Source organism: Marmota flaviventris, chromosome 6 (genome assembly GCF_047511675.1).
Source record: "Marmota flaviventris isolate mMarFla1 chromosome 6, mMarFla1.hap1, whole genome shotgun sequence".
NCBI lineage: Eukaryota > Metazoa > Chordata > Mammalia > Rodentia > Sciuridae > Marmota > Marmota flaviventris.
In genome coordinates, this window is record NC_092503.1 from 110,938,459 (window position 1) to 110,953,939 (window position 15,481).

Below are 15,481 nucleotides of genomic sequence, written 5' to 3' on the forward strand. Positions count from 1 at the left end.
TGACTATGGGAAATGGGAAGGTACTTCCGGCGGCGGGAGCGAGGGCAAAAAGGAAGAGGAAAGGGCGGAGCAAAGGAGGAGGTGCCGGCGCATCGCCGAGGTGGCAACCACGGCTCCTCCCCAGCGTTCTCCCAGGGCCCCCAGCTTTCCGCTAGGTCCGGCGGAAATGAGCGGTGGCTCTGGGCGGGCCGCGGAGCCCCCTGAGCTGGACGCAGAGTGCCACCGGCAGGGACCAGGCCCCGCCCTGCCCCAGCGGACACTGAGGACAGTGGCCCGACCCTGGGGTGCTGGGTCCTGCTGTGCCACGCCTCCTGCCTGTCCTGCGGAGGCACGCCCCCTCCCGCCCTGACCCCTTGGGGGGCCCAGGCGGGGCCCTAATCTTCGCCAGCGTCGCAGCCATCGTCTATGCCGCGTCCCTAGCTCTGCGAAGGACAGGCCTCGCGCAAGGACTCCGGTGGACATCTGAGGTGGCCTGAGCCCTGCCGCGGCCCCCTGCCCCTATCCTGGACTTTCTCGCGCACCGACCTCTCGCTTATTCCATCTCGCGCCCCACTTTCCCTCGGTACCTTAGGATTCTTTATCGACCTTAGACCCCTCTCCCATCCTGTCGCGTGATCCGAGCTTCTTAGGACTTGGTCTGGTCGACCAAGCCTCACGCCCCTCACCCACCTGGTCTCCACTGTACGGTGTCTGGGGCCTCGCGGCTCCCCAGCAGCCTTTCTTTTCCTGTTGCTCTTATTGTAGGCGTGCTTAGCCCCTGACCCTCTCCTCATAGCGCCTTGCACTTATACTCCACCATCAGTTCTCGGTGTCTCTACCCTCTGGGGCTCACAACCCAGTGTTTCAGCCCTTAGAAATAGCACCCCTTTTCATACACACTCGGATTTCCCTTCCCAGTCCCCCAAACATACTCTGGCTTCACACACACCCTTCCCAGAACCTTGGGATTCTGCCTGTAACTAAGAGGCACCCTGCCCCACTCACTCCATGCTGCAGGCCTTTGTGATCTTCCTTTTTTAATCCCTAAATTTTGTGATCTCAGAACAAATACCCCAGTGTTCCTCTGCCTAGCTCTGGCCCCACCCAGCCTGCAGCAGGCTACTCCTGGGCCCAGCTTTACCCCACCCAGCCCAACAGCTGTTGCCACATTTGTTTCCCCAACTCTTGGGAGGCCTTGATTTTTCTGACCTCCCCTCTCACTTGAGCTTGCGTGTTCTCTTTTCCTTGTGTCTCAGGTGCCAGGATGGTGGGGGAACTCCGCTACAGGGAATTCAGGGTGCCCCTTGGGCCTGGCTTGCATGCCTATCCTGATGAGCTGATCCGCCAGCGGGTGGGCCATGATGGGCACCCTGAGTACCAGATTCGCTGGCTGATCCTCAGGCGTGGAGATGATGGGGAAGGGGCCTCCAGCCAAGTGGACTGCAAAGCTGAGCACATCCTCCTATGGATGTCTGACGATGAAATCTATGCCAACTGCCACAAGATGCTGGGCGAGGATGGCCAGGTCATCGGGCCCTCCAGAGAGTCTGCGGAGGCTGGAGCCTTGGACAAAACTGTGCTAGGGGAAATGGAAACTGATGTGAAGTCCCTGATTCAGAGGGCCCTTCGGCAACTGGAGGAGTGTGTAGGCACCATGCCTCCTGCTCCTTTGCTTCATACTGTCCATGTGCTCAGCGCCTATGCTAGCATTGAGCCCCTCACTGGGGTCTTCAAAGACCCAAGGGTTTTGGACTTGCTCATGCACATGTTGAGTAGTCCTGATTATCAGGTTCGCTGGAGCGCAGGCCGGATGATACAAGCCCTATCCTCCCATGATGCTGGTGAGGGACAGTATGGGGAGGAAGGGAAAGCAGGAGAGGGGCTGGGTCGGCTCAGGGACTCACAGGACACTGTGGCGGGAGCCTCTGACCTCATCAGTACGTAAAAAAGATTCTGTTGCCCTTCTCATAAAAGTTTGAAAAAAAGGAGGGGGTCGGTGTAGGGTGGGGGCAGGGGCATCTCTGAAGAAAGAATAACTCTGAGGAACCTCATATTAATTGACTTTCTGTGCAAAGCAAGAGTCTGGATTTTAGACTATTACAGATTGTGGGTGTGGGTATGGGTAAGATAGTAAATTTTGGCTTTTGAAACATATCAACAAATCATGTCATTCCTACTGAGTGGTAGCAAAGGATTTTTATTTTATTGAGTGTAAACTCTTAAGAGAGGTGTCTGGGAAGAATGAGTTAGGAAGCAGTTACTGACTGGGATGTGGGTTACAGGGACCCGGACCCAGATCCTTCTGTCATTGAGCCAGCAAGAAGCCATTGAGAAACACCTGGATTTTGACAGCCGATGTGCTCTGCTAGCTCTGTTTGCACAGGCCACGCTCTCTGAACATCCCATGTCTTTCGAGGGCATTCAGCTACCTCAGGTATCCTGTGGGGGCATGGGGTGGGGGAGATTGTGAGCAAGATCTGAGAACCAGGCCTTTGCACCTGTCAGAGGACAGTGTAGAAAGAGGAACTAAAGCTGACAAGGTGGGTGAAAGCCAAAGTTTATATCCCACAGGTCCCAGGAAGGCTGCTCTTCTCTCTGGTGAAGCGGTATTTGCATGTTACTTTTCTCCTGGATCAGCTGAATGACAGTGCTGGGGAACCAGGAGCCCAGAACAACTCTGCCCCTGAGGAGTTGAGTAGGGAGAGGGGCCGGCTGGAGCTGGAATTCAGTATGGCCATGGGCACTCTGATTTCTGAGCTTGTGCAGGCCATGCGTTGGGACTGGGCCACGAGCAGACCAGGGAGCCTGGCGCGGTCTCCCTGTTCCATCTTCCAGCCTCAGCCTGCAGATGCCAGTCCAGGGCACCTCTCCACCCAAGCCCAGCGCTCCTTCAGGAGGTCAAGACGGTTTCGCCCTCGATCTGAGTTTGCAAGTGGCAATACTTATGCCTTATATGTGCGGGACATGCTGCAGCCAGGCATGAGAGTGCGGATGCTGGATGATTATGAGGAGATCAGCGTTGGGGATGAAGGCGAGTTCCGCCAGAGCAACAGTGGTGTGCCCCCCGCGCAGGTGAGAAGCACTGTGGCAAGACACTGTTCTGAATTTTATTGGTTGGATTTAGCTGTGCCTTTTTGTGGCCCTTAGCTTGGCAACCCACTGGGAAAACCCTCAAATCAAGATGGTAAAATGGGGTCAGCAATTCAAAGGGAGGTTATTTGAAGGGCTAAGACTATCTGGGTATCAGAGGCTCACACCTAGGAAGAAAATGATATAGTTACCTTCTTCCAAAGGTCAGTATCAGGGAGATGGGGTGCTTGAGGTCAGGTGAAAGTATAGCAATGTAACCCATCAAGCATAGGCTGGCAGGAGAAACAGCCCATCCCAGAAGAGCAATGTATCTTTTGGGTATATGTACATGCTTTTCATATGCCAGTGTTTGGCTACTTAGAAGTATTTCCAAACTTGGTCAGGTGGTCATACTGGAGTTGAGTCCTCATCGTTGGGAATTAGCCAGTCTTAGTGAGCCTTCTCCTCCTTTTCCCTCATTTTCCCTCCATCATCCAGGTGCTGTGGGAGTCAACAGGCCGCACCTACTGGGTGCACTGGCACATGCTAGAGATCTTGGGATTTGAGGAAGACATTGAGGACGCGGTTGAAGCTGATGAGTACCAGGGGGCAGTAGTCAGTAGAGTCTTGGGTGGAGGTGAGCTCAAAGAGGAATGTAGGGATCAGCCCTGAGCAGAGGAATGGTGGTCTGGCTGGGTGGGCAATGACGTGGCTGTCCCACGGCCCATTTGCACAGCACTGCCATCCTGGCGCTGGAAGCCTATGACTGAACTCTATGCTGTGCCTTATGTGCTGCCTGAGGATGAGGATGCTGAAGAGAGTGAACACCTGACCCAGGCCGAGTGGTGGGAGCTCCTCTTCTTCATCAAAAAGTTGGATGGACCTGATTACCAGGAGGTTTTCCAGATCCTACAGGACAACCTGGAAGGGGAGGTAGACACTCAGGGGATGAAGGACATTGTTGCAAGGGCTGGACTGTGACAGACATTTGGAAGGCTCCAGATGGCCAAAGGAAGTCATGAGACAAAAGAGCCACTAGGGAGGAGTCTGGAATGTCCAGAGATGCAGATGTGGGTAAAATGTTTGGGAGGAGCCAGCTACCAGCCTTGAGAGGTTCAGGGTGGAGAGTATGTGTGCAGGGGAGATCCCTGTCCCTTCCAGGTTCTCCTTGGAGCCTTTGCCCTTAGAGCTATCTTCAGTTAGACCTTCTCCTTGATAGCACGTTCTAGATGAGGAGATCCTGGCTGAGCTGGCTGTACCCATGGAGTTGGCCCAGGACCTGCTGCTCTCTCTGCCACAGCGACTTGATGACAGTGCCCTAAGAGACCTGCTCAACTGCCGGGTTTACAGGAAGTATGGGCCTGAGGCCCTGGCAGGGCAGCCAGCTTACCCATCCTTTCTAGAAGCCCAGCAAGATGTGCTCCTGCTGAAAGCCCAGGCTCAGCCTCAGGAGTCAGAAAATGCAGCCAGAGTAGAAGGTGGGTGTCAGGCTTACCACCTAAAGCAAGTGGGCATTCTTTTTTTGGGGGGGGAGGGGTACCGGGGATTGAACTCAGGGACACCCAATCTCTGAACTCAGGGACACCCAATTGCTGGATGCCTGCATTCCCAGCCCTTATTGGTATTTTAATAGAAACAGGGTCTCACTGAGTTGCTTAGTGCTCTCTGTTGCTGAGGCTGGCTTTGAATTCGCGATTCTCTTGTCTCAGCCTCCCTAGCCACTGGGATTATAGGCATGTGCCACTGCGCCTGGTTAACAGGGCGTTCTTAAGGACTCTGCTGCTTGTTGTGCAGTTCTTTCTGGGAAAGACGGCACTTTATTTAGTGAGAATCCAAAATTTAGAGATAAGCAATAAGTGGAGAAGTAGACACTGTACTTCCCTTAAAGAATAAAGGATGGGCTGGGGTTGTAGCTCAGAGGTAGAGTACTTGCCTAGCACATGTGAGGGACTGGGTTCGATCCTCAGTATCACATCTAAATAAATAAATAAAGGTACTGTCTATCTACACCTAAAAAATATTAAAAAAAAAAAAAAAGAAAGCCAAGTGTGGTGGTATAAACCTGGAGTCCCAGCTACTTGTGGACTGAGGTAGGAAGATCATTTGAGTCTAGGAGTTCAAGGCCAGCCATGGCAAGATAATCAGTCCACATCTCAAAATACAAAAAAGGATAATGGAGGACGTAAAGTTAGAACATTGTAAGAGGTTTTTGAGGCCTAAAAAAGTCCTGACTTTTGCCAGGTATGGTGGTACATGCCTATAATCCAGTAACTTGAGAGGCTGAGGAAGGAGGATGGCAAATTTGAGACCAGACTGGGCAATTTAATGAGACCCTGCCTCAAAAAAAAAAGTCCTGTGATTGTAGCTCAGTGGTAGAGTGCTTCTATTTAGAGAGAGAGAGAGAGAAAGAAATTATGAAATCTCCAAAACTAACTTACAGGAGGAAGACCAAAAAAAGTCAGGCTCAGCATGTGGCTCAGTGGTAGTATATATGCTTGGTATACACAGTGCCCTGGGTTCTATCCCTAACATGGAAAGGGAAAAAATCAAAATCATTTTTAGGAGACATTAGAAGTAAAGATTGAGAGTAAAGAATCTGTCCTTTTCTGAGCCTCTGCATCACTAACAGTGACCAATTCTTGTAACACCTCTTCCTATAGTGAAGGAACCCCCACCTCAGAGCCCCAGTGCTTCCCTGCAGTCTCTGGTGGAGGGTTTGGGCCCAGCTGGGAAACTCCTTGTGGATCTGGAACGAGCCCTGAACTCTGAGGGACCCCGGGAGAGAGAGGTCAAGCCATGCCTGCTGCAGCTCCAGCGGCAGCCTCAGCCCTTCCTTGCACTGATGCAGACCTTGGACACTCCGGCTACCAACAAGGCCCTGCATCTGACTGCGCTGAAGTGAGGAACTGGTGAGAGGTGGGGATAGGCAAAGGGCCTCAGGCCAGCTGTGCATCTCTGCCTTCTGCCCCTGCTCCTAGAATCCTGACGCAGCTGGTGGACTTCCCCGAGGCACTGCTGCTTCCCTGGCACGAGGCCATGGATGCCTGCATGACCTGCCTGCGGTCCCCCAACACTGATCGAGAGGTACCTCTGCCCTGCTCCAGGGAGATGCTGGGAGGGAGAGGACACAAGGCAGCCACTGGTGAGGCAAACCCCCTCAGCAAGGAAATGATAGAGCCTTTGTGCTCTTGGTTGAAGTTTTGCTTTTTTTTTTTTTAAGTTGTAGATGAACACAATATCTTTATTTTATTTATTTATTTTTATATGATGCTGAGGATTGAACCCCGTGCCTCACACATGCTAGGCAAGTGCTCTACCACTGAGCTATAGCCCCAGCCCTGAAGTTTTGCTTTTAAAATTGAATTTTAGCTAGGCACGGTGGCACCTGCCTATAATCCCAGCAACTCAGGAAATTGAGGCCAGAGGGTGGCAAGTTCAGTCAGCCTCACCAAATTAGTAAGACTTATGTCTCAAAATATAACATGAAAAATGGCTGGGGGTATAGCTCAGTGGTAGAACATCCCTGGGTAGAATCCCCAGCACCTAAAGAAAAAAGTTTAAAATTTAATCTTATTTTTTTTAAATAGGTTATGCATTCAAACAGTTCACAAATCAAAATGATATAACAAGGTATACATTGAGAACTCTTGCTCCCACTTGAATTTCTGTCACTCAGTACTCCCCCCACTTGTATTAATTTTATGTATCCTTCCTGTGTTTCCTATGCAAATATAAACAAATAAGAGCTTCAGTGGTTCCTTTTTTGGCTGGTTCTATGGGGTAAAGAGGTGCAGGAGACAGGGGGCACACCACATTACAAGTGTTCCCTGCAAGAGCTACAGAGAGGTCCTGGGCACAGAAGGTTTTAGAAGGGATCAGAGAATTAGGGTCATGGTGGCAGTAAGTGTCTACAGTCCACAACTTTTGCTATTACTCAGATTTTAATTTCTAAAAGGGTACCCCTTAGGGAATATACACAAATCCAGTTCCTTTTGGGCCCCACCAAGCCCTTCCAAGTGACTGAACTTGGGGCCTGAATATTTCAAAACACAGACCTACAATTCATTTTCAGGATAGGTGGGCCTGAATGAGAGAATCCAGGATTTCTCTCTGTACCTGTTGTCACCATACTCAGTAGCTTAGAACCCCAGGATGGCAAGATGTCCCTTGGCTCTTTCCTTTTTGGCTTGCTTTTGGTTCTCTAACTCCACCTAGCTTTATGTCTCTCCCATCCCTGTCCTTATACTTCGTCACTCTGTCTCGTTCACTGCAGCACCCCCAGCACCCAGTACATAATGGGTTTTTACCACTGTGGGTGCCCTTCTGGCCTGTTCCCTGAGTCCTATATTTATGACCCCCTTGACATCGCCATCCCAGGTGCTCCAAGAACTGATCACCTTCCTGCATCGCCTGACCTCAGCAAGCAGGGACTACGCTGTGGTGCTGAATCAGCTGGGAGCCCGAGATGCCATCTCCAAGGCCCTGGAAAAGCACTTGGGAAAGTTGGAGCTGGCTCAGGAGCTGCGGGACATGGTGTTCAAGTGTGAGAAGCATGCCCACCTCTACCGGAAGCTCACCACTAACATCCTAGGCGGCTGCATCCAGGTCAGGAGGAAGGGCAGGATGAAGCTTGTGGGTTCAGAGCTACCTAAGAATACAAAATCCAGCAGTGGCTGGGAAGGGGCTGTGTTCCTGAAGCTGGGAACAGCAGATGACTCAAGTGAGCCTGGGAACATTTGTTCCCTGCCCTCTCTTCCCACCACTGCTTGAGCTTTCCTCCATCCATATTTCTGTGTGTCTTTCCACATTCCTCCCATACCTCTTCTCTCTGATGTTCCCACTGCAGATGGTGCTGGGCCAAATTGAAGACCACAGGCGAACCCACCGGCCCATCAACATCCCTTTCTTTGATGTGTTCCTCAGATATCTGTGCCAGGGTTTGTACCTGTCCCCCAGTTGCTCAACATCCCCACACCTATACCATTTCCCCTCTGTACTTGTCTGGCTGTGACCTCCACTTCTTTCCCAGGCTCCAGTGTAGATGTAAAGGAGGACAAGTGCTGGGAGAAGGTGGAGGTGTCCTCCAACCCACACCGGGCAAGTAAGCTGACAGATCGTAACCCTAAGACCTACTGGGAGTCCAATGGCAGTGCAGGCTCCCACTCCATCACCTTGCACATGCGTCAGGGTGTCCTCATCAGGTAATATGCTCCTGTGTATATGCTTAGTGACACACCTGGGCTTTCTTGTGACTTCCCTGTGTTGGAGAATGCACCATCCCTCTGAATTTGGTGAATCTACAAGGACATGAGAGGTTCCAGTTCCCATTGGATCTTCCTTCCCACTCCTAGGCAGCTAACAGTGCTGGTGGCTGGTGAAGACTCGAGCTACATGCCAGCCCGGCTGGTAGTGTGCGGGGGCGACAGCATCAACTCTCTTAACACGGAACTCAACTCGGTAGGAACCCCTGTGCCATTAGCCTATCACTTGCAGATCTGCCCTCCTATCCTGCCCTAATCTCCTAACTTCCTACCCGTTTTGAGCCCCATAAAAGCAGAGTCCTTTATTCCTGTGCCTATGTGATGGCATCAGGTCTCAAGCAGTGGGGGTGGCATTAGGGTCCCTTTTATTTTTTTATTATTTTTTTTAGTTGTACATGGACACAATACCTTTATTTATTTATTTGTATGTGTTGTTGAGGGTCAGACAGAGTGCTTTACGTGTGCAAGGCAAGCACTCTACCATTGAGCCACAATCTCATGCCCTAGGGTCTTTTTTTTTTTTAGGAGCCCCATGTCCCAGGACTATAGGAGGAAGGGACACAGCTAGGAGATTGGTGCTGATATAGGTGCTTTCAATACTCCCATGTACATATGCAGAGGTGACAGTCCTCTCTATCCCTTGACAGGTGAATGTGATGCCCTATGCCAGCAGGGTGACTCTCCTGGAGAACCTGACCCGCTTTTGGCCCATCATCCAGATCCGCATAAAGCGCTGTCAGCAGGTGTGACTGGGGGTATGGGGTTCTGAGGCCCTGCACTTTGTGGATCTTGAGCCTGGCTCTCAGGCAGCTCCAGGGGTGAGGATTGAGGGCATAGCCAACCCTAGCCCAACCCAAGAAGGGTATGGGCAAATGAAAAGAGTCCTGTGTCTGTTACAGGGTGGCATTGACACTCGCATTCGGGGGCTGGAGGTCCTGGGCCCCAAGCCCACTTTCTGGCCAGTGTTCCGGGAGCAACTGTGTCGTCATACACGCCTCTTCTACATGGTTCGGGCACAGGCCTGGAGTCAGGACATAGCAGAGGACCGCAGGAGCCTTCTGCATCTGAGTTCTAGGTATGTGGAAATGTAGGTGTGTCTGTCTGTGCAGAAGGTCAGATTATCACAAATGACTAACAGGCTGAGTTCTAGAGAGGCCATGAGTTAGGGCTTTAATACAATTGGGAAGAGGAAAAAAGGATAAAGCAGTTTCCCCTCTGTGCCAGGATGGGATGTACCAGTTAGCCCAGGGCAGTTATTAAATACCAAGAGGGGCTCTGGCCTGGGTGCTGAGGGCAAGCTGACTGGGCAGATACTGGGCAACTTAAGCCTCAAGCCCTACACCTTCCTTCTGCATTCTCCTCCCCAGACTGAATGGAGCTCTGCGCCAGGAGCAGAATTTTGCAGATCACTTCCTCCCTGACGATGAGGCTGCCCAAGCACTGGGCAAGACCTGCTGGGAAGCCCTGGTCAGCCCCCTAGTGCAGAACATCACGTCACCTGGTAATCATTCTGACACCTGGCCCCACCAACCAGCTCTTTCTTGCTCTAACCTAGAAATACCTGGGTGGGCTGAGGATGTGGCTCAAGCGGTAGCGCACTTGAGCCACATTGCCTGGCATGCGTGTGGCCCGGGTTCGATCCTCAGCACCACATACAAACAAAGATGTTGTGTCCGCCGAGAACTAAAAAAAAATAAATAAATATTAGAAATACTTGGGATATGCTCTTGGTCCTTTTGGTTCCTATGTTTGTCACCCTGGTCCCTTCCTCCCCACCCAGTGTCTGCCCAAGTGCTAACCAACACTGTAAGGTCAGTGGAAGCCTGCTGCCCCTCTTCCATGTGTCATTCCGTCCTATTGCTCTCTCCCGAACTCTCAATTCCCCAAAGACATGCCACGTGTTGACTTATTTTTCTTGTCCTCCAGATGAGGATGGCATTAGCCCCTTGGGCTGGCTGCTGGACCAGTACCTGGAGTGTCGGGAGGCTTCTCATAATCCCCAGAGCCGGGCAGCAGCATTCTCCTCTCGTGTGCGTCGCCTTACCCACCTGCTAGTGCATGTGGAGCCTTGTGAGATGGCCCCTCCAGTGGTGGCCGCCCCTCGGCCTAGTGAGTACTGGGGATTCCAATAGCAGGTCTAGTTAGGAGCATTTCCTGGGCCCCCACTCACATGTTAGGCTTGTATTAGGCCATCCAGGAACATCATTTTGGAGAGCAGCCTGTCTAAGGCCTTAGGAATCATCCTTGGGGACCTGAGGGGCTGCCCCCTTCTTGCCTCTGCCACTTTCTCTGTCTCCACAGAGGGCAGAAACAGAAGCCATGACTGGAGCTCCTTGGCCACCAGAGGCCTTCCGAGCAGCATCATGAGAAATCTGACCCGCTGTTGGCGGGCTGTGGTAGAGGAGCAGGTGGGCAGGGGCAGGCATGGGTTGAGGGACACTGTGGTGGTGGCATGATCAGTGCCTCTTCACGTTCCTGTGCCTTCCTTCCAGGTGAATAACTTTCTAACCTCCTACTGGCGGGACGATGACTTTGTGCCACGCTATTGTGAACACTATTATAACCTGCAGAAGTCGAGCTCTGAGCTGTTTGGGCCACGGGCAGCCTTCTTGCTGGCGCTGCAGAATGGCTGTGCTGGAGCCTTGCTCAGGCTCCCTTTCCTCAGAGCTGCCCATGTAAGCCACTCTCCCACACCTCTACCAGGCCCCTCCCCTCTGACTTTCCCCTCCCTGCCTCCCCTAAATGACCCACCCTCCATTCCCATTCTGTTTGAATATAACCATGTTTGGTTTTTGTGTGTGTGTGTGGGGGGGGTACTAGATTGAACCCAGGAATGCTTTACTACTGAGCTATATCCCCAGTCCTTTTGATTTTTTTTGAGACAGGATCTCGCAGAGTTGCCCAAACTAGCCTCAAACTTTCAGTTCTCCTGTGTCAAGTCTCCCAAATTGCTGGGATTGCCGGCCTGTGCTGCTGTGCATGACACATTAGAAGTTTTTTCCAGTGTTGCTCCCTGCCCTCATATTTTGTTTGTGCATTGATACCACCTGGTGGATGTACTGTGATTTACTTACCATTCTCATTCTTTCAACAAGTATTTAAAAGCATTGGGCGTCAAGCAGTGTGATGAAAGGTAAAGGAAGAATAATGAGCAAGACAGAGGGCCTCATTTAAGGAACACACACAGCAAATGTTAAGCAAATCATGAACATGACAAACACCCTGGAGAGCAAGGTCCAGTGCAGCAGGGTAGTGGCGCTGTGGTTACTTGAGTTGTTTCTGGTTCTGTTTTATCAGTAATACCACAGTGTACCGTCTTTGGCCATATAACCGATTTCCTCATTTAAAATTACTATTATTTGAAGCGGGCACTGTGGCATATGCCTATAATCCCAGCTACTCTGGAGACTGAGAGGCAGGAGGATCACAAGCTGCCTATCTCAAAACAAAAATTTTTAAAAAGTAATAAAAAGAAGGACTGGGGATGTAGTTCAGTGGTAGAGTGCTCCTGTGTTCAATCCCCAATACCACAAAAATAAGAAAATAAATAAAATTACTATTGTCTGATTTTTAGACACAAAGAAAACATTTTTCAAAATTGTTAATATTGCTAATTTGCACAGTTATTGATTTTATAAAATAGTTTTATAAAAGTGTTAATCAGGTTGGTGATGTACCTCAGTAGTTGAGCATGTGCTTAGCATGTACAAAAACCTGGGTTACATTGCCCAGCAACAACAAAATATAGGGTTGACCAATGGAGAGGATGCCAGCCATTCACATCTCCTTTCTCAGACCTTCTCACTGCTTCTGCTCACCTGCTCCCCTTGGCTGACTTGCTCAGGTTATCCTTACTTTCCCAACACCTAGGTGAGCGAGCAGTTTGCCCGGCACATTGATCAGCGGATCCAGGGTAGCCGGATTGGTGGAGCCCGGGGAATGGAGATGCTGGCACAACTGCAGCGATGCCTGGAAACTGTCCTAAATTTCTCTGGCCTTGAGATAGCCACCACCTTTGAGCATTACTACCAGTGAGTGTGGACCTAGGGAATAGGAGATGGAGGGACACAGGATGGTGGGTCAGGGCTAGCTCACAGAGCCTGGGAATCTGGAATATAGTCAGGCTGGAACCCTGGAGTAGGAAGCTGGTTCATGCTGGTACTCCCACTGAGATCTGGCCTGGGTTGTGTGTGTCATAGGCAGTACATGGCAGACCGTCTACTGGGCGTTGGCTCCAGCTGGCTGGAGGGGGCTGTGCTGGAGCAGATTGGTCCCTGCTTCCCCAATCGCCTCCCCCAGCAGATGTTGCGGAGCCTGAGCACCTCAGAGGAGCTGCAGCGCCAGTTCCATGTCTACCAACTCCAGCAGCTCGATCAGGAACTCCTAAAGCTGGAGGACACAGAGAAGAAAATACAGGTAGGTGCCAGGGAAAGAATGTACAAGTAAGAAGGTGGGAAGGGAGAAACATGGAGCTGGACAGAAGAGGCCCTCAGCATTTGGAAATCCTGTGCCCCTTCAGGTGGGCCACGAGGCCAGTGGCAAGGAGCATAAGAGTGGAAAGGAAGAAGATGCTGGGGAAGCAGTGGCTGCAGATGTGGTGGAGGGAGAGGAAGAGGAGAATGAGGATCTCTACTATGAAGGGGCAATGCCAGAAGTATCTGTGCTTGTCCTGTCCCCGCGCTGCTGGCCTGTTGCTTCCATATGCCATATGCTGAACCCTGGAACCTGCCTGCCCTCCTACCTGAGGGGCACTTTGAACCGATACTCCAACTTCTACAACAAGAGTGAGGAAGCAGGCAGAGGGACTGTGGTGGACTGGAGAGAGGACAGGCTGTTGGGGAAGGGCCTGAGGCTGGGGTAGACCCTGGGGTCAGGAGCTTTGGTGGGAACAAACATGGTCTTTAGGGATAAGACTCCCTCAGGCAACAGGTGAAGGGAGGTGGATCTGAGAAGAAAGGGTAGGAGCTGCAGTTTTGTCTGGGGTAAAGATGCTGTCAGACTATAGATCCCAGGAATCTGAGGGTAGTGGGGAGAAGAGAAAGAGGAGGGACCTGAGTAAGGCCACCAGAAAGGGCTTTCCCTGGGAGTAGGTATGTGGCTCCTTCTTGGTCAGTCACCTGTAGTTCCAAACTGCTAACTTCCCATTGAGGGCTAATCCGTGTTCTGGGCAGCAACCAAGGAGGAAAAGAAATTTAATCTACCCTCAGGTAGCTCACAGACTATTGGGAGAGACACTTCCCCTCTTAAATATTCCAGTTTAATAAGAGCCCCAGTCTTCTTACCTCACTGCATTGTTTTGTCTCTAAATAAAACGGGCATAACACAGGAGTAGGCCCAGGCTGGCTCCCAGATACCTGAGATTCGCCAGAGGGGTAGATCAGAGAAAGCTGGGATCTGGAATTTCAGATTGGGACCCTCTGTTATCTATAAATACTGAGGCCACGTGCTTTGCAGACATTAGCAGAAAGCAAACTTGGCCAATAGCGCACACTTCCTGAAACCCCATTCCTTCCTTTCCTCTCCCCTTTGTTTTCCTCCCTTCCTTGGTACTTCTCCAGGTCAGAGACACCCTGCCTTAGAGCGAGGCCCACAGAGGCAACTACAGTGGACGTGGCTGGGCCGGGCTGAGGTGCAGTTTGGGGACCAGACCCTTCATGTGTCCACCATGCAAATGTGGCTGCTGCTGAATCTCAACAATCTAAAGGTGGCCCAGCTCCTCTGCCTTTTCCCACTTTGTCCTTCACTTTTCTAAACTCTTCCCTTCATCCTCTTCCCTCCACTCCTGGAGAGGCCCTGAATGCTTTGTGCCTCTTCTCTTAAGGCGGTGTCTGTAGAGAGCCTGTTGGCACTCTCAGGGCTCCCTCTGGAGATGCTGAATCAGGCAATTGGGCCTCTCACCTCTTCAAGAGGCCCCTTGGATCTTCAGGAGCAGAAGGATGTACCAGGAGGTATACAGTCAGGGCCAGAGGGCCTCTGTTCTGAGCTAGGGTCAGGTTCCTTGTGAGCCCCTACCAAGTGACCACCATTTATTTCAGGGGTGCTCAAGATTCGAGATGACAGTGAGGAACCCAGGCCAAGGAGGGGCAATGTGTGGCTTATCCCACCTCAGACATACATGAAAGCTGAAGATGAAGAAGGCCGGAACTTGGAGAAGAGACGGAACCTTCTCAACTGCCTTGTTGTTCGAATCCTCAAGGCCCACGGGGATGAAGGGCTGCACATTGACCAGCTTGTCTGCCTGGTAGGTAGTGGTAGTCAAAGGGATGTGGGTTTGGGGTGAGGGCAGCCTACAGAAGGTCCATATTTGAAGGTGGTAGGTCCATATTTGAAGCATCTTGTTCACTGTGCAGGTGCAGCCTATAGATGTGTGAGAAGTAAGGCTGAGGTTCACCTAATGTGCTCAGGACTTCCTGTCCTCTCATGTGGTTGGTGTGGAAGGTGTTGTCTCTGACCTGTTTCTCTCTGGTCTCCCATAATAGGTGCTGGAGGCTTGGCAGAAGGGCCCATGTCCTCCGAGGGGTTTGGTCAGCAGCCTTGGTAGAGGGGCTGCATGTAGCAGCACTGATGTCCTCTCCTGCATCCTGCACCTCCTGGGCAAGGGCACGCTGAGACGCCATGATGACCGGCCCCAAATGCTGTCCTATGCAGTCCCTGTGACTGTGATGGAGCCCCACACCGAGTCCCTAAACCCAGGTTCCTCAGGCCCTAACCCACCACTCACCTTCCACACCCTGCAGATTCGCTCCCGTGGTGTGCCCTATGCCTCCTGCACCGGCACCCAGAGCTTCTCTACTTTCCGGTAGCCCTACGAATGGGGTCCATGATAGGTGAGACTGGAGCTTTTTACAGAAATAAAACATGGAGTTTGATTATGTGATCTGTCGTTTGGTGACTGCTAGAACTGAGATGGGCAAGAGGCTTTCCTGGATGGCTGGGAGAAGGATCCCTCTGGCACTGAGGCTATCTCCTACCATGCTAGGAGATTTGTCAAGATGAGGAAGGTGGGATGGGGAGAAAGGGAGAGGTAGTCAGATATGTCTTCCCAGTCCTCTCCAGCCAGTATTAAGGACCAGGATGGAGCTCAGCTCCTTCTAAGTGTGTATGCAGAAGCACTTTCATCTCACAGGCTGGAGACCCAAGCCCACCTCAGCCACTAGCCAGATGCTTTGTAA

At 51.5% G+C, this 15,481-nt stretch overlaps 1 protein-coding gene across 4 annotated transcripts; it reads left to right on the forward strand.

The window, feature by feature from the left end:
* The first annotated feature begins 80 nt into the window (after positions 1–80).
* On the forward strand, positions 81–15,186 carry Cul7 (cullin 7). 4 transcript variants are annotated; one of them, XM_027950450.2, is made up of 26 exons: positions 81–562; positions 1,236–1,916; positions 2,262–2,413; positions 2,551–3,051; positions 3,547–3,685; positions 3,785–3,981; positions 4,268–4,526; positions 5,709–5,946; positions 6,027–6,132; positions 7,426–7,653; positions 7,895–7,985; positions 8,078–8,249; positions 8,400–8,505; positions 8,957–9,052; positions 9,209–9,384; positions 9,677–9,810; positions 10,236–10,418; positions 10,611–10,717; positions 10,802–10,984; positions 12,180–12,340; positions 12,509–12,725; positions 12,829–13,093; positions 13,868–14,013; positions 14,131–14,257; positions 14,345–14,550; positions 14,789–15,186. In XM_027950450.2, exons 2-26 carry the CDS (start codon positions 1,244–1,246, stop codon positions 15,110–15,112), a joined length of 5,187 nt encoding a protein of 1,728 aa, XP_027806251.2. In that variant the 5' UTR covers positions 81–562; positions 1,236–1,243; the 3' UTR covers positions 15,113–15,186. The 4 variants fall into 4 exon arrangements, 3 of the variants coding, with proteins under 3 accessions (XP_027806251.2, XP_027806250.2, XP_027806252.2); XM_027950449.2 differs by having other exon boundaries at positions 81–467; XM_027950451.2 differs by having other exon boundaries at positions 81–1,820.
* Positions 15,187–15,481: the final 295 nt, after the last annotated feature.

Excerpts from the sequence above, each read along its gene's own strand:
- Cul7 (XM_027950450.2), top strand. The coding sequence starts at position 1,244 with ATGGTGGGGGAACTCCGCTACAGGGAATTCAGGGTGCCCCTTGGGCCT. Across the intron at positions 7,986-8,077 it reads CCTCAGATATCTGTGCCAGG|GCTCCAGTGTAGATGTAAAG; the intron begins GTTTGTACCTGT and ends CTTCTTTCCCAG. Across the intron at positions 9,385-9,676 it reads CTTCTGCATCTGAGTTCTAG|ACTGAATGGAGCTCTGCGCC; the intron begins GTATGTGGAAAT and ends TCTCCTCCCCAG.